The 26,114-nt window shown below is 40.6% G+C and overlaps 1 protein-coding gene across 4 annotated transcripts in view; it reads right to left on the bottom strand.

Annotated features, from left to right (window-relative positions):
* The window catches only part of PAPSS2 (3'-phosphoadenosine 5'-phosphosulfate synthase 2), a 75,572-nt gene that overhangs the window by 3,829 nt on the left and 45,629 nt on the right, over window positions 1-26,114 (bottom strand). For 3 of the 4 annotated variants that reach the window (XM_042856847.2, XM_005292491.4, XM_065553501.1), the window contains exons 3-12: window positions 24,261-24,496; window positions 22,716-22,854; window positions 17,449-17,567; window positions 17,211-17,324; window positions 15,898-16,009; window positions 12,697-12,726; window positions 11,441-11,646; window positions 7,078-7,213; window positions 2,864-3,132; window positions 33-262 (exon numbers count right to left, since the gene is read on the bottom strand). In XM_042856847.2, coding sequence (XP_042712781.2) covers window positions 33-262; window positions 2,864-3,132; window positions 7,078-7,213; window positions 11,441-11,646; window positions 12,697-12,726; window positions 15,898-16,009; window positions 17,211-17,324; window positions 17,449-17,567; window positions 22,716-22,854; window positions 24,261-24,496 — 1,591 coding nt within the window. The remainder of the gene's footprint in view (window positions 1-32; window positions 263-2,863; window positions 3,133-7,077; window positions 7,214-11,440; window positions 11,647-12,696; window positions 12,727-15,897; window positions 16,010-17,210; window positions 17,325-17,448; window positions 17,568-22,715; window positions 22,855-24,260; window positions 24,497-26,114) is intronic. The other variant, XM_024107268.3, reaches the window with a different exon arrangement.

The following is a 26,114-nucleotide window of genomic DNA, read 5'->3' as shown; positions in this document are numbered from 1 at the left end:
ACTTTAAAGCGGGTTATCATTCACTGTGTTACCTTTCTGGATCGTAGAAAATCATGGCCTTTTCTACTTTATTGTATGCTGCAACTCTGAAGGGAATGATTTCCACAGAGGCCAGGCCTGGTGCCATGCTAAGGACCTTCCCTCCTTGTGTTGGCTCATACAAGTCTTTCTTGGTCTCTGGATGGGGCATGCCTGCAGGGTCTCGGCCCACAATGTAGAAATTAGCTCCAGCAATCATTCGAGCCCTACAGTGCCACTGAACCTGTGAAGGTGCAACACAAATACCATTATTTAAATGCAGGCCGACACTTGACATAGCATGTCAATATTTTTGTCTTGCTTTAATAAAAAATGTTTAAAAGCTAGGCAATGTCTTTATTTGGACACGCATGAAAAGAACGACACTCTTCAGCAGGCTATTTGTTGTTTCTGATGATGGTTACCCACTTCACTTTCATCTACCACTGCTTTCACTTCCTCTGCTTAAATAAAATGAAACTGGTCTAAAATTAAATTTCTGCAAAGGTTGCATCTAGTGGAAGTTGTAGAGAGAGAAACTGATTTTTGTTCTGGTTTTTTACGGCTGTAAGAGTCCACGAGATCATTTGCTCTCTCTCTGTCTGATCATAGAACTGCTTAAATGAAATGATGCCTGAAAACTGAGAGGCCATAACTGAAGAAGGCTGAAGAGTGAACACTTTACAAGTCTCTTTATTTACTAATAGTTGAATATATGCCATAACTTAAGTGTGGCTGGCTGGATAATTGGGGCCTCTTGTGAAATGGGAAAGAATAGCGCATCCTTTTATTACTTTAATATTAATTCCTCTCTCTATTGGGGCCACCAAGAACTGATTGCCATAATCTTGATTACGTGTGAGAGTTGCCCCAGCCTCTCCAGGAGGCCAGACAGACCACCCAGCCAGGTCTAGAAAGAATCCCAGAGGTGCAAAGGTAAAGTAAAGCCACCTTCGCACCTCAGTCCTCTCTTGGGTTGTCTCTCCTGCAAGGGGTAGCACAGAATGTGGCTGGATATATATACTCTCTGTGCCTCACAACCTGTACACGGTCTCTGCTCAGCTGTATTCCCTTCCCCTTTGTCACCCTCTCAGTATTTAAATAGAAATTGACAGTCCATCTTCAGTAAAAAAAATTATAACCACCAAATGTCCTGCACCCCAGGGGGCTGTGTAAATAATGCTCGTGTCACTGAAATTACTAGTTAAAAAGGCTAAGTAATTCCCCCAGGAATAAATTACTATTCCTTTCTCTCAGGATTTATATAATAGTGTAGTTCTATTTACTAGTTATTTAATAGCCGTGAGGCACAAACTCTTGTAAAAGCTCTTGTGAAGGGCAGAGGCTGAAGGTTCCTACACTGCAGCCAAGTGACTGCCCAGCTGAGACAGGTATATGCTGCACGAGCAGATGAAACTGTGAGGAAAGTTCTGATTCCTTAATGCTTTTATCCTAACCTCCACATTTGCCTATCTCGGGATATTTATTCCTTAGCTTTAGGGAAAGAATTACTGGGGGAAATTGAAGCAATGAGCGTCCATGGCCAGAAACGCCCAAAGGAGTGGAAATCAATAGGAGTCAAAAGCCCAGTTACCCATCACATCTCCACTGCCTCGTGTAGCCTTCACCTTCAGCACATGCCGATTCTCTAAGCAGTCACTGCCAACGTGGACCTCTCAGGAGATAATGCCACGGGTTTATCTATAGCAGCTCCCCTGCCTCCAAATAAAGTGTCCAGCACAAAATGAGTAGAGGGAGAAGCAGTAAGAGAAGGTAGATAGACTGAGTGGTGGGCAGTACAAAGTACAGAGTTTACACCCTGCAAGCAGGTAGGGATGAGAAGAGACCTACTGGGGGAATTCAGATGGCTCAGGGTAGAAGGAGGGAAAACTCATGGGAGACTTAACAAGTTGCCAGTACTCATGGAGGCCCAGATGGCAGACCTTGGTATTTCTGTGAGGTCTAGCCTTTTTAAAATTTGAACCCCTGGCTAATGTGATGATACAACAAAGGTGCATTCATGTGGTGAACACTGAAGGAAATATGTAAACATATTACATGACTATTAAAAAGTCCCTCATTCACTGATGCTTTGGGGAATAGCACAGGTTCTCAAAGAGGAGTGGAACAGTTTTATCATTTAGGAACTCTGCTTTTAGATTATGTTGGTAAAAAGTATTTATATTTGTATCGAATGCAGCACAGGCAGGGAAAAATGTAAGAAACTAAATAAAAATGTATCAGAGGGGTAGCCGTGTTAGTCTGGATCTGTAAAAAGCAACAGAGAGTCCTGTGGCACCTTTAAGACTAACAGATGTATTGGAGCATAAGCTTTTGTGGGTGAATGCCCACTTCGTCGGATGCATGACATGCATCCAACATGCATCTGACGAAGTGGGCATTCACCCACGAAAGCTTATGCTCCAATACATCTGTTAGTCTTAAAGGTGCCACAGGACTCTGTTGCTTTTTAAATAAAAATGATTGCCTGAAATGTAGCTCAATAAAAATGGCTCTTATGTACTCCCTGTTTTTCAGTCATGTGTGTTTAGGTTATGTCCAGAACCAAGATTACCAGGTTGCAGACCCAGTATGGCAAAATCTAATCTGATTATTTATGAAGCAAAATTTACAGCTGGACTTTTTCAGATATTGGTCTGATCTTTTAATTCTGTCAATTAGCAAATCTTATCGAACTTGTACTGTTAGCATAGTTGATATGGAAGCTTCCGATGAAGAATGAATAGAAAACCTCAGATGTCACTTCTCTGAATAAAGCCATATTTATGGATTTAAAATTCTGTGAATACTTCAAGGTGTTGGTTGTTATTTAAGAAATACATACCTCTGTTGGACCAGCATACAACATGGGAGAGGGGAAGATTGCAACAATAGTTGACTTTGGGTCTAGGACATGTTCCTCAAGCACGGCTGCATGCTGTTTCATTCGCCACTCTAGTGGCACATCATCCTCTTTGGTCCAGCCTCCTAGAGGGTGCAGCAGAAGCACCGGATGTTTGTAACCTCTTTCCAGCAGATGTCTTTTGGTGTCCTGCATGAGCAGAGCATGACCATTGTGGACAGGGTTGCGCAGTTGAAATGCAAATATGGCATCTAAGAAAGAAAGATTCAGAACAATGTCATAAGCCCGATAAGATGATTAACAACTGCACTAACCTGAACACCTAACAGGAAGTACATTTATAGTCTATGTAAGTCATGAGCATCAAATTATGACAACCTCTACTGTTTACGTTCCCTGGTATTATTATTTGTATGAATGATCTGTATTACCATAGTGCCTGGGAGCCCTAGTTATGGACCAGGATCCCATTGTGCTAGGTGCTGCACAAACACAGAACAAGAAAACAAAATAAGCAACCTTATCTTCCCATGGAATGGTTCCTACAATACTTAAATTATATATGTACTATTTCTCTTAAGTGCTCTGTGAAATTTTTTCATTGTGCACATTTTCTCTGAGGTTGATCTTGGTTATCTCATCCCACTGTGGCCAATGTATTTTTCACCTTCTCATTAGAAAGTGTATTTCCAATCTACATCACATCCTCTAAACTTCACTTCTGAAAATATGTATTTGTTTGTTTTCAAAGTTCAATGAAATGCTTAGGGAGTTTGGAAAATCTACAATAAAAGCACCCTCTGCCTTCTAAAACAAGGTCAAATTTGTTATGCAGAGTTGTAGGTGACTTGTGGAACTTCTTTCCCCAGTATGACATGTTTTGGTGATTGCAGTGTTGTAGCTGTGCTGGTCCCAGGATAAAAGCCCAGGATATGCACCTTAAGAAACTTAAACCTGCCTTCACCAAACACACACCAGAGAAGTAGATTGCATCATGAAACAGGCCACCCAAATACCCCAAGAGAACCTGCTTCAATAAAGAGGGGGGAAAAAGCTCCTTCAACCACACACCCCCACTTCTCACTTGGTATCCCAGAACACTGGAACCCATCGGGTATCATTAAACAATTACAACCCACACCTGATGGGGACTACATCCTGAAAAAAATGTTTCCTGAACCTCCTCTTTTGGCCTTCAAACAACCCCCCAACCTTATCAAGCATTTCGTAAGATGCAAGTTCCCCACCAACCAGGACACAACCCAAAGCAGCACCACACCCTGCCAGAACAACAGATGCAAAACCTGCAGACATATCTTCACTGCTATGATGATCAATTCTCCCCCGCCCCCCAAACACACCTTTCAAGTTCTGGGGGTCCTACACATGCCTATCACAACATGTGTTGTGCCTCATCCATTGCACTAAATGCCCCAATAATAACTATGTGGGTGAAATGAGACAAACACTACGCTCTCGAATGAACTCACACAGAAAAATATTAAAAGACAAAAACATTTCCTAAAATGATCACTCCATATCTGCCCTCTCAGTCCTCGTTCTCAAAGGAAATCTGCCCAACACTTTCAAAAAATGAGCCTGGAAGCCTAAATAACTTTGGTAAACACGAAAACACAGACTGAAGAGGGACTCCAGATTTACGGTTTATTACAACCATCTGTAACCTACTAATCCCTGTTTTTTGTCCTATGACTGCAGAGGTGTTAATGGGCCATTTCATCTTGAATGGTCCCTTAGGATATGTGTTAACTACTTAAGCTAAACAATCTGTTCCACCTTGTATTTAGCTGTGACACTCTGGGTATGTCTACACTGCAATTAAAAACCCACAGCTGGCCCATGCCAGTTGACTCTGGCTTGCGGGCATAGGCGGTGAGTTATATTCCCACGTGGTGCCCGTGCACCAGCCATATTCAGAGCCCAGGAGCCCAGCTCCACCAATATTTGGGGCCGGGTGTCCCCCCCGCCCCGGCCCCACCTGCCGCGCCTCCCCCACCCCACCCCACCCCGCGCCTCCCCCGGACCCCTCTTGCTTTCCCGGGACCCCAGAGCAGAGAGTCCCTCTCTTCTGTGCAGCTCCATGCTGCCTCCCTGCAGCAACTGCTGCCGCAGGGTCCTAGTGCCCCCCATCTCCAAGGCCAGGGCAGACTGACTGATCCTGGCCTTCCAATTCAGACCTTTCCCTTTTCTGGCGGGACCCTCCAGCAGCACAGGGGGCCCCCCGCCCACAGTTACTGCTCCTGCCCCATGCTGGGCAAGGAGGCAGCCCCATCCCTCACCCTCAGTGAGGCTACAGTCAGGGGCAACAGCTGGGGAGGAGGCGCATGCAGCAGCCCCCGGCACCCACCATGGGGGAGGCGAGGGAGATTCCTGGACCTGAGAGAGGCCCTAGGAGCACATGTAGTGACAGTGGTGGGAGTGAGTGTGCTGCTGGGGGGGCGGGAAAGGGGGGCTCCTCTTCCAGAGCTCTCTGCTGCTGGCAGGGAAAGGGCTGGGGGGAGTCCTCCTCTCTGGCCCCTGTCCCGGAACAGCCTGCCCCACCCCAGAGCCCACACCCCCAGCCAGAGCTTTCACCCCCCCACCACACTCTCAACCCTAGCCATGAGCCCCTCCAGCACCCCAAACACCTTATCCCCAGTCCCAGCCAGAGTCCTCATCCCCCTGCATTCCAACCCTCTGCCCCAGCCCTGAGCCTCTCTAACACCCCAACCCGCCCAGCCCTAGACAGAGCCCTCACCCCCCAAACTCCTACTCTTGCCCTGAGCCCCTCCCACACCCCAAACCCTCATCTGCAGCCACACCCCACAGCCCTCACCACACACCCCTGCACCCCCTCTCATCCCCAAACTCCCTCCCAGAACCTGCACCCCATCACTCCACACCCCCTCCCATCCCCAAACTCCCTCCCAGAGCCTGCACCCTGCACCCCATTCCCTTGCCCCAGCCTAGGGCCTGCACCCCAGACCTCCTTCCTCACCCAAACTCCCTCCCAAAGCTTTGGGCAGGTGGGGGGGCCAGAGTTTGGGGGGGTGGCAGGTTCTGGGCACCACCAAAATTTCTATAAACCTGCCACCCCTGCTTGCAGGGCTTGGACAAAGGCGCTGTTTAATTGTCATGTGGGTATTTGGGTTTGGGCTGCAGCTCGTGCTCTAGGACCCTGCGAGGTGGGAGAGTTCCAGAGTTCAGGCTGCAGCCTGAGCCTGGACATCTACACTGCAATTAAACAGCCCTGTGAGCCCGACTCAGCAGGCCCAGATCAGCCACAGGTGTGTAACTGCAGTGTAGACATACCCTCTGAGTACCTTGCCCAGACCTCATGAAGAGCTCTGTGCAGCTCAAAAGCTTGTCTCTTTCACCAACAGAAGTTGGTCCAATAAAGACATTGCCTCACCCATCTAGTCTCTCTAATGTTGGTGAAGCTTTCCAGGCACTACCACAATGGAATTTCAATATAGCAACACTCTTCATCTGCCAAGAAAGTTGTGTCTTGTGGGTGCCACAGGTTCCATCCTCTCACCCTTCTTATTTAGGGTGACAATAGATCCCAGTGGCAGGAAGAAAGTGGGGTCAGCTGTTATGGTGCTCCCTGTTTAACCACGGAGGCATGTGCAGGGGAAAATCAGACTGAATTTGGCACAAATGCCGCTCCATGACAAGCCTGTGATTTCTAGTGAACCTCAACTATATCATACGTATTAATAAGAATATTTTCTATCTACACTATGATGAAAAAACTGCAAAGCCCTTGAAGTTGTTTATTGCTAGATGCAGAAATTTAGAAGAGAAGACTAAACCAAGCCTTACATTTAGATCTACAATATGATTTCATTTTTGGGCTGATAATAAAGAGAACTGTTAACTATTCACATACTTTTTGATTAACCTCAGCAAAATAATTAAATGCAAGAAGTCTGTGAAATGTCTAATTTTCACATCACACATGTGCAACTGGAACAGATCTATTAGAATTTTTAAGGTAGTTTTCCTGCTAGGTTTCAGAGTAGCTAGGTAATTTTCAGCATGCAATTATCTAGCTTCAGCTGCACTTTATTGTAATTAGTCTTGTGATAGTTCTCTCAACGTAAGGATCTTTTAGTAGGAAGACAAAGGATAATTAGGCACTAGCCCAGCTGAGATTGTGAAGAGGGTGTAATACCACAAAGTCATATGCTCACCAGCATTCATTTCTTTAAACTTCTGTTTGAGCTCCAGTGGTGTCAAGCGGTATTGGTCCAGTCCATCATTCCATTTTATTTTCTCTAACACAAGAAGATCACCACCAGCCAACCAATTCCCACTTTCCATCACCATCTACAAAATCATATATATACACATATACATATATTAGTCATGGAATATCTGCTAAATACTAAAACATTTGTGTTAGTTTTATCTTTCATTAAATGCCTCCACAGTACAACTATCAGTGACTTACTGAGTGGCTGCATCTAACCTAAGTGTTTCTCTCCTTGAAATGCAGGGCTAGAGGGGACCTTGCCAGGTCCTCTAGGCTGAGGTAGGACTAAGTATATTGACAAATGATTGTCTAACTGGTTCTTAAAAACCTCCAGAATGATGGGGATTCCACCACCTCCCTTTGAAGTTTAGTTCAGTGCTTAACTATCCATATAGTTAGAAAGTTTTTCCTAATATCTAACCTAAATCTCCCTTGCTGCAGAGTAAGTCCATTATATCTTGTCCTACCTTCAGTGGAGATAGAAAACAATTGCATATGTCCTCATTATAACAACTCTAAACATATTTAAAGACTGTCATCAGGTCCCCCTTCTTCTCTGCCCCTAAACCAAGTCTTCTTTTCTCAAGACTAAACATGCCCAGTTTTTTAAACCTTTCTTCAGAGGTCGGTTTTCTAAACCTTTTATCATTTTTGTTGCTCTCCTCTGGACTCTCTCCAATTTGTCCACCTCTTTCTTAAAGTGTGGTGCCCAGACTGGACACAGTAGTGCAGGTGAGGCCTCACCAGAGCTGAGTAGAGCAGGACAATTACTCCTGTGCCTTACATACAACACTCTTGTTATCAGATGTCAGAATATTAGCCTTTTTTACAATTGCATCACATTGTTGGCTCATATTCAACTTGTAATTCTCTTCAACTCCCAGATCTTTTTCAGCAGTACTGCTGCCTAGCCCGTTATTTACTATTTCGTAGTTGTGCATTTGATTTTTCCTTCCTAAATGAAGTACTTTTCACTTGTCTTTCCCGAGGCCTGGTCTACACTAGGAAATTAGGTCGGTATAACTACATTGCTCAGAGGTGTGAAAAATCCACACTCCTGAGCAATGCAGTTAAACCAGCCTAACCCCCAGTTTAGATAGTGCTAGGTCAACGGGAGAATTCTCCCATCATAGTAGCTACCACCTCTTGGGGAAGTAGATTACCTATACCGATGGGAGAACCCCTCCTGTCGGAGTAGGCAGCATCTTCACTGAAGCTCTACAGTGGTGCAGATGCAGTGGTACAGGTGTGATGCTGCAGTGTTTTAAGTATAGATAAGCCCTAAATTTCATCTTGTTGATTTCAGACCAATTTTCCAATTTGTCAAAGTTGTTTTGAATTCTAATCCTGTCCTCCAAAGTGCTTGCAACCCCTCCCAGTTTGGTGTAATCTGTGGATTTCATAACATACTCTTCACTTCATTATCTAAGCCATTAATGCAAATATAGAATAGTACCAGACCCAAGACAGGCCCTTGAGGAACGCCACTGGATAGGTCCCCCCAGTTTACAGCAAATCATTGATGACTGCTTTTTACTTACGGTCTTTTAACCAGTTATGCGCTAACCTTATAATAATTTCAACTAGACCACTTTTCCCTAGTTTGCTCATGAGAATGTTATGTGGGACTGTGTCAAAAGCCTTACTAAAATCAAAATACATCATGTCTACATATCCATAGACCAGTAACCCTGTCAAAGACGGAAATTAGGTTGGTTTGGCATGATTTGTTCTTGACAAATCCATGCTGGCTTTTCCTTACAACCGTATTATCCTCCAGGTGCTTACAAATTGATTAATAATTTGTTTCAGTGTCTTTCCGGATATTGAAGTTAGGCTGCCTGGTTTATAATTCCCGGGACCTCTTTGTTCCCCTTTTTAACTATAGGTACAATGTTTATCCTTCTCCAGTTGTCTGAGTCCTGCACCATCCTCCATGAGTGTGCAAAGATAATATTTAATAGTTCCAGTATTGATTCAGCTAGTTCTTTAAGTACCCTAGGAGAATTTCATCATGCCCTGCTTGATTTGAATACATCTAACTTATCTAAATGTCCTTGAACCTGTTGTATCCTTATTCTGGCTAATGTTCCTTCCCCTTTGTTAATATTAATTGTGTTGAGTATCTGGTCACAATTAACATTTTTAATGATGACTGAAGCAAAACGGGCCTTAAACAATTCAACCTTCCTGATGTCATTTATCAGCTCTCCTTCCCTGCTAAGTAGTGGACCTACACTTCCCTTCATTTTTTTCTTGCTCATATTGTATTTATAGATCCTCTTCTTATCGTCTTTTATGTCCTTTGCTTGGTGTAACTCATTTTGTGCCTTCGCCTTTCTGATTTTGTCCCTACATGCTTGTGCTATTTTGTAGGATTGCTTTTTGATTTTCTGATCATTAAACAGCTTCTGATGGAGCCATATTAGCCTCTTACTATTCTTCCTATCTTTCCTTTGCATTGGGCTATTTAGCTGCTGTGCCTTTAATATTGTCTCTTTGAGACACTGTCAGCAATTCTGAATTCCTTTTTCCCTTAGATTTTCTTCACATGGAAGCATACCAACCAGTTCAGTTCAAGTCTGCTTTTTGAAGTCCATTGACTTTATTCTGCCTTTCTTACTCCTTCCTTTCCTTAGAATCCTGAAATCTATCATTTCCTCATCACTTTCACCCAAATCCCAGATGATACTTTCAAAAACATTTTATTTAGGCATGATTTTGTTTATATATTTAATCTTCCTTGTTTTTGTTTTTTAATTACTGGATACATTTTCTTTTGGAAGAGTCAGGGTGTAAACACTACATAAATGCAACAGATAAGGTTAAATGCACCTCAGGCTCCATGCAACCTGATGGTAGAAAGCCTGCCAGGAGAGGAAAGAAACAGCAATAAAAAGGAGAAACAGTCTTCCTTCTTCTGGGTGGTGAATTGTAGTGCTCCGGCAAAGTTCAAGTACCACACAGCACTAGCTGAGGAGGGACTGTTGCAAGGGTGACCCAAAATGCTTCCATTCAGTGGGTCCTTTCACATAACTCCGGCCAGTGGACTACTATGGAGTTCCTGGTAGACTTTAGAGCTCAAAATGTGACCTATAGCATTCTGGAACTCTGAAGTTAACCCAAAAGGTAAATAACAGTATCAGTTAACTCCTGTACATGCCACTGAACCAGCCTTAAAACACCTAGGAATTATGCTATATTGTAGTCTTTCATCTAGCATGTATTTATCTGGTATCTTGTGGTTTTAACAAATGCCACTCAACTGGTATAAACTGACATAGCTCCACCGGAGTCAATACATATATACTGATTTACATCAACCGAGGTTCTGAATGTTGGCCTTCACACTGCATGTTTTGTTTCTCTTTTCTGCACTAAATGCCCAGTATTCCAGGGGTTCTTTTCTTCTTGGTGATTTCACAGTGGTCCCCGCAGTCACTGGCATTATTACATTAATTCCCACAAATATAAAACATAGCAGTTGCAGATCATCAAACACCTTATTGTTTTCATTATGCATAAGCAGAATTAACATAATGGCTGTTGTTTTTGAAAGTAAACAGTCAAAGTCGACTACTCATTTTAAGCAAAGACACACTGAAAACTAATATGGTACTACATACTAATGAAAATTATTATTTGTATTTTTGTTCAGAATAGGTGGGTAAAGATAAGATGCAGAAAATTAAAAAATCCCAGCATTCTACTATGATTAGTAGGAAGAAGTAAAAAGCACCATTCAAAATTCATTTTAATTATGTTTTGTTTCATGCCTCAATTCCAGCTCTCAGCCAATGATTTGCAGGGTTAGAATGTTGAATAGCATCAGAGTGAAAACCAAACCACTGATTCATGGAAATTTAAGGAGTGAAAGTATTAGATAAATGTGAACACGTTTAAGCTAAAAAAAATAAATAAATAAAAATCTGTACTTATGTATGTAATGAGCGTTTGTAGAAAACTCTCCAGCTCTTTTGTGGTGTTCTATACCCACTCCCACCCCACGCATTTGATTTTGAGTTCCATGAGCTTGATGGAATAAATTGCTCTCTCGTTAACCAATAAACATGATGTTCAGGGACTGTTTACATGTCAAGAAATCAATTCTCCTTTGCAATCCTAATGCGATCTTTTCCAGTGAATGGTTCCTTGTATTTTACTTAGAGAGAGTACAGAAAACACCATGTATATTCCTAATAGGAAATGTACTATTGCATGCTCTCTACTTTACAGGTTGCCTTAGTTTTTAATTCCTGAAGACTTATTATTGCAAACAGGGAAATTACTAACACACTTACTTTGACATGTGGGTGCTTCACACAGGTTGTCCCCCACACACGCGCACAGCGCTCCTCCTTCCTATGTTCATAGAACTCTGGGTTTCTGAGGATTGCTACCCTTTGGCCATTATACTCAAGTGCAAATGCAGTGCAGCCATTCAGCCGTTCCTTATCTTCCGTAGCAACAGGGAGCACAATGGGAATGCTCAGATTAATAACGCCATCTGTGATGAGAAAACCACCATATTTTAATATACTTAAAAAGGCTAGAGCATCACACACACACACACACACACACAAATGGCTCTTATGAAAATGTTCTGAAAGAGGAAGTCCTAACCCAGGACTGACTGAATGATCATAGATGCTGGATCAATTGGTCTAATGACCTCATTCAATTAACCACATGACCATACTGATTTTACTCTGGGGTTAGGTTTTTTCTCCATGTTTTTGCTTGGAAATATACCTATTGTTTCCTTATAAGCATTAAAATCCATAAGAAAGAATCATTAAACAATTTAACAGTTGTAACTGTGACAGTGATTACTTGGTCATCTAAGACAAATTATTTTGTTCCGGTTTGACCAATATGTAATACTCATGCCACATAGAGATTCTGTTGATTTAGCACCCTGGAGATTTTTCATGTGATGATTTTAATACTAGGTAGATTTTGCCATTCTTTATTTCATTTTTTTTAATAAAATGTTTATCATTCATTTATGTGTAGCAGTTTTAAATTAGCTTCATGCACAATCAGGTATTTAAAATGTAGTCATGTGTGATCCAACCAGGTAAATTTCCCTTTGTTTAAATCTTCCTGACTGAAACACGCTTTCACAAATTATTCAGAAGTATGTTTAAAAATTTAAAAGTTCAACCTCATATCAGGTCTACTTATTTAAATAATACCAACCAATCCTCAAAGTTATCAACTAGTAAAGCCAATGTGGCAACAAAACATGGAATAATTTCTTAAATAAATCATTTTGGGTTATGGTATTCCAGCTTAATTACAATACACAGAACAACAATCACTTATGATATATGCAAATACAACTTGCAAAGTTATATGATTAGTATTCTCATGAACTCAGTTAATGGCCTATGGGAGGTCTGGTATTATGTATAACTGGTTGGATCATAAACAACTTGGTGCCAGTTCCAGTTCTAATTTAGATTTTATTTTTCTATGGCATTTTATATAATTTATGTTAAAATCTCTAATTGTAATTATTTCCATAGCATATGGAAAACAATTAAATACATACCAACTAGAGCTATACCAACTCTACCCTTTCCTAGGGGAATAAAAACATAATTAACACCTATGTTTTAATTTCCCCAAAAATAACTTTTACAATAATAGATTTAGGAACCAACTTCAAACAGCTATTGCATAATTTTTAGTTTGGATATTTCCTTGCACTGTCAAGACTATATTTTTTCCTCTTTTGCTGTCAATATAAATGTTACTCTGTATGGTTCAGTGCTATTTAATTTGCTACCTGTTTTCATAACACGTATTTTACCCCAAAAATGTTGAATGTGTATAGTTTCTCCATAATGAAATCTTCAGAAAATATATACATAACAGGTAAGACAATCCAAGTTCTGGGTGCCAGCTGCATGCATTCAAAAGCATTCATTAGTAGAACTGATTGAAAAGTGGAGAGGGTTAGTTCTGTATAAAAATAAACAACATTTTCAGCTGAAAACTTGTTTTTTCATCAAAAACTCTGTTTTCCACAGAAAGCAGACACTTGTCAAAAAAAAAATTTCATTTAGTTGAAAACCCAATTTTCTGTTGAAGAACTTTTGACAGAAAGTTTTCAACCAGCCCTATTAGGCATGTTATTTTCTGACTCTGTCCTAATAATTTTGGAGCACACTACTTCTCATCTCTAAAGGGGAGAACAGCACCAGTCAATAAATCTGTGTGGCACTAATTTAATTAATATATCATATTAATATACCTTATGAGCCACTTGAAGGTAAATAAAATGAAATTACGTATTTATACATGTTTGGAATGTATCTCTTATGCTACCACACACGTGACTTCTTGTTTCACAGGAGAGGTTAAATACTTTACAAGGCACCTCAGTATACCCTGCAGATACAGTGAAACATATTTAAGGCAGGGGTTTTTGTACATAGCCAAGTTCCTAAAATATAAGTGTGATTTATTACTGAGAGGTTATGGAATTCAAAATGTATTAGTAGTAGTAAAAACTGGTAACAAGAACTTGGACAGGTAAGTGCCAATGCTTCTACTGCTCACTTTATTCTGATTGCATCCTTTCAAGACATAACTACTTTTTGGTCAGTCCAAGGCTGAGGGTTCAAGGTCTATGCTAATCAGGCAGGATGACTTGCCCACCTTTTTTTGAAAGTCTAGTCCCAAATGTTTATTTAGGAACATATAATGGTGTCCAATGCCTCTGCGCCCAACCATTTTGCATCACTAAATACAACCAATAATAAAGAAATAAGGGCTTTGCAATGAAAGAAAATCAGAGAACCTCACTTCCTGCTCTTGAAATGTTAGTCAAAAGTCAGCCCAACAGATACACAGTGACCACCAAACTCAGACCACCAGGGACAGCAGATGCCAGTGGCATGGGACTGCAACTGAAAATACTTTTGCTGCTTGTTTTGGAGAAGTTAACGCACACAAAGAAAAAAACAAGTTCTGCAATAAGTGAGTCCCAGGTTAGTTAGGGCTCTACGCATCGTAACCAACAGTATGAAAAACAAAACAAAACAAGACATTCAGTACAAGCAACAGAGCACCGGTGCTGTGAACTCATCATGGAGCATCCCACTCAAGTGACGAGCCACTGCAATCTGATCCAAATGGTGCTTCATGGTGATATTCAAGTGTAGCAACAAAACAGTAGTTTAACCTGGAAGTTAGAGGTGTGGATTATTGTGGTGAGGTTTGCATCAGAGCCACCTGGAAATCCAAAAGCAGGGATTATGGCAACGTGATCTTCAGACTGAAAACTGTATTGACAAAGCTACCCTTGCCCTGTTCCCAGCTTCATCACTTTTGTCTCATGAGGTTGAACATAAATATTGATGAGACCAAATTAGCTTATCAGGCACTGGGATCAGCAAAAAGACCACAGTTGTGGATTTGATGAACAGGAGACATGGTTTTGAGTGTCACCTGCATATTAGCGATGCTGCAAGTCAAAATGCTGGTGGTACATATACGTGGAACAGGAGCGGTGACAATGCAGAACTCCACAGAGGGAAGCTTTTACAGTGGAAGAGTCAATATTAATTAGCCCCTTTTTAGCATGTCAGGGTCTGATTTTTCATTCCTTATTTACTTTGAGCAGTACCTTACTCTGTGACTAGTCTCAGTCAGTGAAAGTGAGTTATTACTCTACATGAGGGTTTGGGGCCTCAGAGAGGAAAGATCAAAATTACTATTTCCAGCCATTCTTTCAAGCTTCCAAAAGCAAGTCAACAAAACCTTATGGTCAATTATGTCAACAGCTGCTAAAAGATCTAACAAAATCAACATGGACATCTTAACTGTGTGCATGGTTAGGAAGTGACTCTACTAAACCCATATCTAAAAATCAGGAACAGGACCATCTACTGTTCCCAGGCCAAGATGCAACTCTAGTTCATTCACCACCATCCCTTTGATTACCTTCTCCAAAACCAAGGAAGGTTAGCCTTTCAGTATATTGCTAATGAGAGATGAAATTTCAGGTCCATGGTTATGCTTTTAAGCCTTAAGAAAGAAGACATAAAAATATCATCTGAAAACATATACAGGCTTCTGTTTCTAATGTACAGGTCTTCTTTCCTACAGGGACTACAAACTCAATCTGGCAATCTCCTTAGGCAGTGGCCTTGATATTGCATTTGTATTTAATTCAATACAGGAAAAGTTTACATTCAATATTCAAATATTTGAACTGCCAGTTAATGGAATCAGTGTATGTGGCATTGGGGGCCCTTCCATAATAAAATAGACTATGTCCGTTTTCAAATTCTTCCACATAGTTAAAGGTTTCAGAGTAGCAGCCGTGTTAGTCTGTATCCGCAAAAAGAACAGGAGTACTTGTGGCACCTTAGAGACTAACAAATTTATTAGAGCATAAGCTTTCGTGGACTACAGCCCACTTCTTCGGATGCATCCGAAGAAGTGGGCTGTAGTACAGGAAAGCTTATGCTCTAATAAATTTGTTAGTCTCTAAGGTGTCACAAGTACTCCTGTTCTTTTTGCACATAGTTAAATGCATCCACTTGCCATTCTCAAGGTTCTTTATAAAGCTATTTGCTCAGGTGCCACATTCATCGAAAGAGAGGAATTAAACAAACATTAAGTGTAGATTAATCTTTGGTATATAATTGACAACTATCATATTTCATTTAAACTTTTCAAACAATTTTTAAGGCTGTTCGGAAGTTTTAAAACAAAAAATGTCGGAAGCAGGAAATCATACCATCCCTGAGGGTGCCAAAATGGATAACTTGCAAATATTCTGTCTCACGCATAAATCCTTTCAGTGGTGTGGCCCAGCCTTCACTCAGGACTTGGACCCACTGTAGATCCAACTGAAAAAAGAATCAGATATTACTTGTATTACCAGTTAATGCTTCAAAGATAGAACTGAAGGCTAAAGAAATCTAAGAACAATCTTGTGCATAAGTGCTACGACTTTCTTTAATATAGTACATTTATAAACACATCTTTCATTCAGAAGGATTCCCAAAGTGTTTTTGTTTTTAAGATTGTTAAGCAGAAATCTTCACCTCCCTTACATCCCTGCACCTTAATTTGCTTCAGTGATGTTGCTAACATTTGCACCTGTACTCCACTTGAAGTCACAAAAGGAATGGGTGCCATTTTGCACAGACAAAATGCATCCAATATAAGACACTAGGCTGAGCCCAGATGAAAATTTTGGCCACAGTGTTTACTGAAGTTTTATGTTGCACTTAGGCCATAGCACAAACACAGCAAGTTGTACGGTCTGATAAAGATTATTCACAAATATTTGTCCACTGGGTAAATTCTTTAAAATAATCTCTCGGTTATATTTCAATATAAAAATAAGTCTTAATAGAGAGGGCTATTACAGACAACCAATTTTTCAATTTTATTTGAAAGACTATAAGAATATTGGCTATAAATAATACTAATTGTGATTTTTAAACTTTTAGAGGATGAAATAAATGCTGTTTTTTGAAAATCTTATTTTGTAAGTCTAATTAACTGTGTTTTACTGAAATTATGTGACAATATAAAATTATATTTCTACATATAATACCGGGACATTTTACAATCTTTAGAAAATAAAATTAAGACTGGAGTACAGTTACCATAAGAATCATTTCTATAACGCTAATTGGAATAAACAAACTAAATCTGGATTTCAAAGTCCTCAATTTCATCTGACAAGGAGTCCTACAGTCAGGAGCAAGGAATCTAAACACTAATGATGCAACTTTAGTGGTACAGGATTCATTAATGTCAAAAAGAAAACTTAATAAATGAAAAAAAGTTGTGTAGATAGCACTGTATAATTTACATGTTGCTGTTGTGTTGCTTTTTAATTTGTTTTTAACTCATAGTAACCCTTGAACCATTCACATTTGTGTAGTATTAGGACTTGCATTAATCATACGGCTTGCAGTAATCAGAAAGCAACAGGATTCCACACACTTTGGAGATGTCTGTATTGTAACTTGTTTAGTACTTTGATAAAAGGGCTTATCAAGGTACTACACAATGCCATTTTCTTTATTCTCCCACCTTGGTAATCTCTAGAGTAGGCAGCATGTTAGCATCAGCTCGGGTCTGGTCAATCTTATTTTCAGGTACAAACAGTTCAAGAACATCCTTAATCACAGTTTTGGGAACAATGTTCTAAAAAGAAAAGAAATAAAGATCTTAGTTACCACACTAATTTTTAAACAAAATATACCAAAAGGCCAACATTTGAAAATATACTTTACAAACTGCAGGCGCTTTTTGGTACAAAACTACCTACTTGTGCTTGTAGCAGCTCCACAACCTGCTGGATACATTCACTCACTGTAGCAATGTTCGTCTTCAAAACTAGTTCAGGAGATTCTGGTTTCTCATACTCTGAATCAATCCCAGTGAATCCTACACACAATTAAACCCAAGCCAAAATTTAATGAATGTAATAGTGAGCAGCCTAGGGATCAATAAAATAGTTAGCTACTGCACAAATGGCAAGAAAACATTCTTTCATTCAGAGAACCCATGCTCAGAAATGGCATTGAGACTTCCTGTTTGGTCTATCAATAATGGACTTGACAATAAGGTTATAGCAATATGATGCTCTATGCTACAGGAACAATCTTTATTTGCCCACCTATGGAGATGTGTTGCTGGCAACACTGCAAATACCAGATATACAGCCCTTAATGCCAGAGAGAAAAAAGGGATGTGTTTGCTATCAGAAAGCGAGGGGTAAAGAAGCCTAACAAGGAAGAAGGTAGTCTCCAAATAACAAGGGTCCACGAGCAATTGTTTAGTGGAGGAAGGGAAAATTGCTATTTCAAAAAAGGGAAAATTATTATGCCAACTTTTATACAGAAGCTCGACAACATTAGCTTTACTTTTCAGGCCTTAAAGCAGTGTTGTTGCAGAGAAGATTCAGCGGTCTTGTGATACATAGTTGTAACTGGGTGGAAGACTAGCAAGCTACATAGAGATGCACAACTCCTGTGTTGAATAATCTTCATGTCATATACCTGAATGATGGGGCAGTATAAGTGTAACTGAGTCATACTAGCAGGTGGATCTTATTAGTTCAAATCAAGAAAGAAGAGATGTTGAGGTATCTTTCTTTGGACGTTTAGGGAGAAAGCTAAGGCTGAGGTTTACATTCGGTTGTTATTTGAGATAGCATTAAAATCAAACCCCAGGAAGAGGTTAAGTTTGGACTATGTGCATATTCTCTTCAGCACAAGCTAGAAAATCCACCTGTTTTCAGTACTGGTCTCTTTCCCAATGTGAATGTTCTACATTTCACCCCCTGTTCATAAGAACATAAGAACGGCCATACTGGGTCAGACCAAAGGTCCATCAAGCCCAGTATCCTGTCCTCTGACAGTGGCCAATGCCAGGTGCCCCAAAGGGAATGAACAGACATGTTGTCATCAAGTGATCCATCCCCTGTCACCCAATCCCAGCTTCTAGCAAACAGAGGCTAGGGACACCATTCCTGCCCATCCTGTTCACCTTTCTCACTCCTATGTTTCCATTCCTCAGCGTGTTATTGTTGGGCAATTCAACAATAGTCTGCCATAAAAAAATGTAACCTCATTCTAAGCACAGATGTTACGTTGAGTGTGATATTATATATTATGTGATTTCTTGACCTGCTATGGAAAACTCACACTTTAAGAGAATCTCTCCTTTTGGGGAGAGGTTTATTGTCTTTCCCCCCTTTTTACTCCATTCTGGAACAATTTGTATAGGGGGGGGTGCTGGAAGCCATAGAACTAAACTGTAAACGCTGTATATAATGGAAATCACTTCAAGCCAGGAGGTGCAGCAGCACCCCCAGCACCTCTAGTGCAAGATCTATGCTCTGGAGCTTCTCCCTTACCCTGCACAGAGGGATTGAGTTAAAAAATAAAGTTAGAACTTTGAGACTTTAAAACTGTTCCAGATTAGTTTATCAGAATATTGCAGATTCCCAATCACACTAGCTATAATGTATCTTGTGTGACTTCACCCAGCATTAAAACAACATAGGAATAAGTACATTGGTAAGTAAAGAATTTTAACATTGACCAGATGAATTAAGGTGAAAGGAACTCTCCGGAACAAATATTTCAGTGAAATATTTACCAGTTTCTTCATTAAAAATAAAAAAGCACCTCTTCTAGCTCAATAGATTTCAATAGTTAAAGGATGTGTCCATATTTTTCTTCCAAAGTGCCTTAATCAAATCTAGCAGGCACGCTTGAATGGATTTAAATTTTCCAATTTTTAAATTTACAAAAGCACCTAAGTGACTCAGGAACCTAGGTCCCATTTTCAAAAGTGACTTGGGCACTTAGAAGACTAAGTCCCATTCAGTTTAAAGAGACATACGTGCGTAAGTGCCTGGGTAACTTCTGAAAATGGGACTTAGGTTACTAAAGGCTAGATCCACAAAGGGATTTATGTGCCTAACTGCCACTTTAAGTGCCCAAGTCCAAATTTAGATTCCCCATAACCTCTGCTCTGCTGCTGCCAACCCTTTGAGCACCTACATTTCCGCTAGTGAAATCCCCATGGAGCCTAACTATCTGCCATTGGGCACACACACAGCCACCTACATACGGACATTCAGGTGGCTAGCTCATACCTAAACCTCAAAGAGATCCTCAGACTAGGTGTTTCCCCATCTATGTCACCTGATCAGTTCTCACACAATGTAATGGTGGTACTATTGTCCTGTTATATTCAATAGCCCAGTTGTTAGAGCACTCATTCAGGACGTGGAAGACCCAGATTCATATCCTCCCTGTGCTTGATGTGGAGCAGCGATATGAACTCAAGTCTCCCACCTCCCAGGTGAGTACTCTAACCACTGGGCTATGAGATATTCTGATTTGGGTTTCCCTCAGTCTTTCCTATTGAAGCTGTTCCGCTATGTACAAATAATAAGTCATTGGGTCAAGGAATGAATGAGAATGACTCAATAGCCCAGTGGTTAATGCACTCAGCTGGGTTGTGGGAGACACATCTTCAAGTCTCTGATCCAATAACTGTTTAAACAAAGCAGAATAGTTTCAACAGGGGAGACAGAGAGGATTGGTTCAAATCCCTGCTCCACATCAAGCAGAGGGGGGATTTGAACCCAGGTTTCCCACATCCTAGATGAGTGGCTTAACCATTGGGCTATTTGGTATAGTAAAGCAGAACTGGTAGCATCACCACCAACACCATTTCCACAGCTGTGAATCCAAAACTGCTAGGAGGTGTACCCTGCAGCCTGGACTTAGGTGTCTGTGGCCATGTCTACACTACTAGTGCTACAATGGCATAGTTAAGGTGCTGTAGCTGTGCTGCTGTAGCACGATAGTGTAGATGCTTTCCACTACAACAGAAGGATATTTTTCCATTGCTGTAGACAACCTACCATTCAGAGTGGTGGTAGCTAGGTTAATGGAAGCATTCTTCAGTTGACCTAGCTGCATCTACATTGGGGATCAGGTCAGCATAGCTGTGGTGCTCAGGGCTGTGAATTTTTCTCACTGCTGAGTGACACAACTATATTGGTTTCAGAGTAGCAGCCGTGTTAGTCTGTATCTGCAAAAAGAACAGGAGTACTTGTGGCACCTTAGAGACTAAGAAATTTATTAGAGCATAAGCTTTCGTGGGCTACAGCCCACTTCTTCGGATGCATATAAAATGGAACATGTATTGAGGAGATATATATACACACATACAGAGAGCATGAACAGGTGGGAGTTGTCTTACCAACTCTGAGAGGCCAATTAAGTAAGAGAAAAAAAACTTTTGAAGTGATAATCAAGATAGCCCAGTACAGACAGTTTGATAAGAAGTGTGAGAATACTTACAAGGGGAGATAGATTCAATGTTTGTAATGGCTCACCATACCAGTCCTTATTCAATCCTGAGTTGATTGTATCTAGTTTGCATATCAATTCCAGCTCAGCAGTCTCTCGTTGGAGTCTGTTTTTGAAGTTTTTCTGTTGTAAAATAGCCACCCTCAGGTCTGTCATTGAATGACCAGACAGGTTAAAGTGTTCTCCCACTGGTTTTTGAGTATTCTGATTCCTTATGATCCCCAACTAAAACCTCTCCAGCGCATCATCAAAGATCTACAACCTATCCTGAAAGATAATCCCTCACTCTCACAGATCTTGGGAGACAGACCTGTCCTCGCTTACAGACAACCCCCCAACCTAAAGCAAATACTCACCAGCAACCACACATCACTGAACAAAAACACTGACCCAGGAACCTATCCTTGTAACAAAGCCCGATGCCAACTCTGTCCACATATCTATTCAAGTGACATCATCATAGGACCTAATCACATCAGCCATACCATCAGGGGCTCATTCACCTGCACATCTACCAATGTGATATATGCCATCATGTGCCAGCAATGCCCCTCTGCCATATACATCGGCCAAACTGGACAGTCTCTACGCAAAAGAATTAATGGACACAAATCTGACATCAGGAATCATAATACCCAAAAACCAGTGGGAGAACACTTTAACCCGTCTGGCCATTCAGTGACAGACCTGCGGGTGGCTATATTACAACAGAAAAACTTCAAAAACAGACTCCAATGAGAGACTGCTGAGCTGGAATTGATATGCAAACTAGATACAATCAACTCAGGATTGAATAAGGACTGGGAATGGCTGAGCCATTGCAAACATTGAATCTATCTCCCCTTGTAAGTATTCTCACACTTCTTATCAAACTGTCTGTACTGAGCTATCTTGATTATCACTTCAAAAGTTTTTTTTCTCTTACTTAATTGGCCTCTCAGAGTTGGTAAGACAACTCCCACCTATTCATGCTCTCTGTATGTGTGTATATATATCTCCTCAATACATGTTCCATTTTATATGCATCCGAAGAAGTGGGCTGTAGCCCACGAAAGCTTATGCTCTAATAAATTTCTTAGTCTCTAAGGTGCCACAAGTACTCCTGTTCTTTTTACAACTATGTTGATGTACATTTTAAGTGTAGACCAGGCCTAAGTCCCTTTGAAGTGTAGAGCTTAGGCCTCACCCCTCTCCTTGGCAATTCCTCCTAGCTAACTTAGGCAGTTCATTGTGCCGGCTTTTGTGGATCCCATTCTTAGGCGCCTAACTCCCCCCATTCATTGTATAGGGAGCCTAGGTGATTAACTCAGGACCCTGGGTGCTCCTAGGCAGCAGGGTGGCTAAACCTTAGGCATTGCAATGCTGAGTCTAAGTTCCCTTTGTGATTCTAGCCCCTAAGTCACTTTGACAGTTTTGAAATTGTTACTTATAAGAATAAGTTTCTGTGTAAATGAATACTGCTAGCATTAATAATGTAAACATACACAAGGGGTTTGCACCACTTAAGAGTGCAGAAATTAGTCTGTTTCTATGCCCGTTGTTTCCACCACCTTCCAACAGATGGCTGGGGATTTTTCCTTTTATTTAAAGAGGTAGCAACGCTGGCTCTCAGCACTGTTCACTGTTGATGAGAAGAGAAAAGGGAGGCAAATAAAAAGAAGATACTGAGATATCATTAAACATAAACTGTTTACCACACCTTTGATTTCTCCAGCCCTTGCTTTTTTGTAAAGGCCTTTCACATCTCTGCTTTCACAAATATTTAGAGGAGCATCTACAAAGATTTCAAAGAAAGGAAGACCAGCCATTTCATGAATTTCCCTTGCATTTTGACGATCCTGTAAGAAGCAAGGGGAGAAATCATAAGCAATTCCACAATTGAATTCTCAGTGGGGTGTTGTTAAATATTTTATCTGGTCACCAATACCTGCCTAGAGTTGGATTTTTCTAACAGAAGGGTACAGGCCATATTCATCCATTTTAAAATGTTATATATATTAAATATATTCTTACTAAGAGAAAGAAGTTCCTTTTCACATAATGTTTAATAAAAATCACTAGTTTGATCTAGATTCATCTTTTTAATAGCAGTTTAGAACATCTATCTTCACTTAGCAGGATGGCAGAATCTTATACTTTGAATGACTATTTATTAACTAATCCTTGTTTTAAAACAAAAATTATTGATAACCAACTGTATTGACCTGACATTAGCAGATTACTGTCATTATTATGAAGCAAACTAAATCACAAGTATAACAGCATATCAAAACTTCTTAGAATAACGTATATCAGCGTAATTATACCACTATAAAGCCCTGTACACCTTCCTCCAGTTTTCTATTTTTCAGGGAACTAGTGATTATGAATCTTTTGAGTGAAATTTTTACTTTTAACTTTTTACACTTATTAACTGAAACCTAGTTTTCTACATATTTTTTAATATCAATGTGTTATGCCAGTTTACATCCAAGCAAACCAAGGGAACTTATTTTATATACTTGTGATTTAAAAAAAAAAAAAAAATAGGGGAAAAAATAAAGTGAACCTGTGATGGGGTGAAACCCATCACAGGCTGGAAAGGGGTTAATAATTAATTATGGAACAGATACAATATATGTACCTAGTTAGCTGCTTCTCAGCCACAGGGGGCAGGATTGGGAGGCATCAGGTGATAACTTAATGGACACTCAGGCCCCATAATGGACACTCAGGCCCCATAAAAGGGAGAAGAGTTTAATCTGAAGGAGGAAACTAGAGGGAGCAGATAGGAAGGCAAGTTCCTGCAAAGAGCTGAAGTGCCAGAGACTACTGTGGACTGGAGGTCTCAGTAAGACTTTGGTGGGATCAAGAGTGTTTGATACTAGAGCTGAGGTGAGGCAGTGGAACCCCAGGGAAAGGGGGTGAGCTTCAGACCCAGAAGAGAGGTTGATTCTTGGCGACTTTAGATTACACTGTGACATCTGTTCCCCCAGAAAGGGTTCAACTAGCTGCTTCTCAGCTGGAGGGCTATGTGGTGTGCAAAGACAGATGGCCTGCAGGGAACACCAGAGAGAAACATCCCAGTGGCATCAGACCCTGAAATATGGGTGGTGATGAGTACAATAACTGTTGTGTCTGAAATACAAGATATAAATTATACTCTTTAAAAGCGCCTCTTTTCTAGTAGTGAGAGAGCCAATGGACTCTCTGCAGAGACCCCATTTTGTCGAGTAAATATTAGAATATACTTAAATAGGTTTACCTTTGCAAAAGGGGAAATGAAACTAGTTATGCAAACAAGACCAGCATCGGCAAACAGTTTGGCAACCTCGGCAACACGGCGGATGTTTTCTTCTCGGTCATCAGTTGAGAAACCTAGGTTTTTGTTCAGACCATGCCGAATGTTATCCCCATCCAGAGAGTAGCAAGGCATGCCACGAGACAGCAGATATTCTTCCAGAGCAAAGCCAATAGTTGTTTTACCGGCACCAGAAAGACCTATTAGAGAGGACAAGTAAGGCATACCGATGTTCATCTGGAGTATTAAAAAAACAGAAAACTAAACAGTAATCTAATTAATTAAACATTAGCTCCTAAATGAAAATCTAGACTAGAGAAAACAGATTACATATTTGAGGTAGATTAGAGGCATGAGACAGACAACAATAGCCATAGCAGTTGTATACCTAGGCCCTGATAATCTCTTGTACTGCAGTTGAAGAATGGGATTTTTTGCAAGCAGACTAATTCCATGAGGAAATCCTCATGGAGACTCACTCACATCTCTCTCTCAGGGGAGAACACAGGGTTTGGGCCCCTCTTTTCTCCTGTGAAACAGATGCACTCAAACCTGCCAAATCCCCAGGGATACGTAGGAGGCCAGGCCGTCACGTGGAGACCCCTGTACCCTCGCTGGGCTGTGATAGTTGGTGGGATACAGGGCCTGGGAGCCTGCTGTCTTCTGAAAAATCAAAGTGCCGAGATCATATCCCCATTACTGGTCATGCCTCTTGTCCCAATCCCCCTGCACGGACCTGAGACTGCACAAAGAGCAGTCCATGAGGTCTATGTTGGAGGAAAGACAGTTCTGTGGAGGCATCCAACCCCCTTTTCTTTTCAGGAGGGTTCAGATCCATGCACTGGAGACTGCTCCTGGAACGGAGTCAGAACAGGAGGGTTAGCTAGGGACAGGAGCACTTCAATTTACGTAAGACAACAGAGTCAGTCACTAATTGATAATCTAGGAAAGTTATCTAGAAACCCTCAAATGTACTTCCATTATTGCCTAACCCTTTAAAAATTAAAATAATAGAAAGTTATGGTAAGGTCCCTGTATATTTCAAAGAAGAAACATCACCAAATGAAATTAAAATGCTTCACATACAGTACATATAAATTATATATGAAAGGGAATAAACAGCACTGGATGACTTTCAGCTTCAGGAATAACCTTAAACTGATTTAGTCTTTTTCACCTAGATGATTGGTATTCAGTAACTTTTTTAAAACTAAACCCTTTTTAATAGAACTGTCAGTACACAAGCTGATATGAACATAAGATAAAGTGGTTCTCCGAACATTACTGAATGTGTGTTTTCCTATATTCCAGCTGCCAAACAAAATATACCAAGAGTTACCAAGCAAACAAACCTGATAAACGATTAAAAGTAGTAAGAGAATTGTGTAAACATAACTGGAACAGCATACAGAATACAGTTGTGACTTACCCTAACCTGAGAGGGAAGTTTCCTCCTGGAGAGAAAAAAACTGGAAGAAAGGGGGGAAAGTAATCCCTTCCCCAAAGTTTCATGAAACAAATACGTGACTCACGTTGTCAGCATTATTTATTCTCTATACATACAAAGCCCACACCGTTATATCATATAGCAGGATATTTTAAATCCCAGGAAACTGTTTATATTTCATCTGTGTATCCAGGTCAGAAGAGTTTCCTAGGTCCCATTAGTATCAGTTTATGCAGGTCAAGTTAAAATAGACCTCTTTACACCTTGCACTAAACTCTACTTGGATTATTGACATACATAAATGAATTTCAAATTATACTCATCCAGCACCAGTGAGCAACACATTTCACACATCCATTTGCAGTCTCAAT

Source organism: Chrysemys picta, chromosome 7, assembly GCF_011386835.1.
Source record: "Chrysemys picta bellii isolate R12L10 chromosome 7, ASM1138683v2, whole genome shotgun sequence".
NCBI classification, from domain to species: domain Eukaryota; kingdom Metazoa; phylum Chordata; order Testudines; family Emydidae; genus Chrysemys; species Chrysemys picta.
This window is presented reverse-complemented; position numbering and strand designations above follow the sequence as displayed.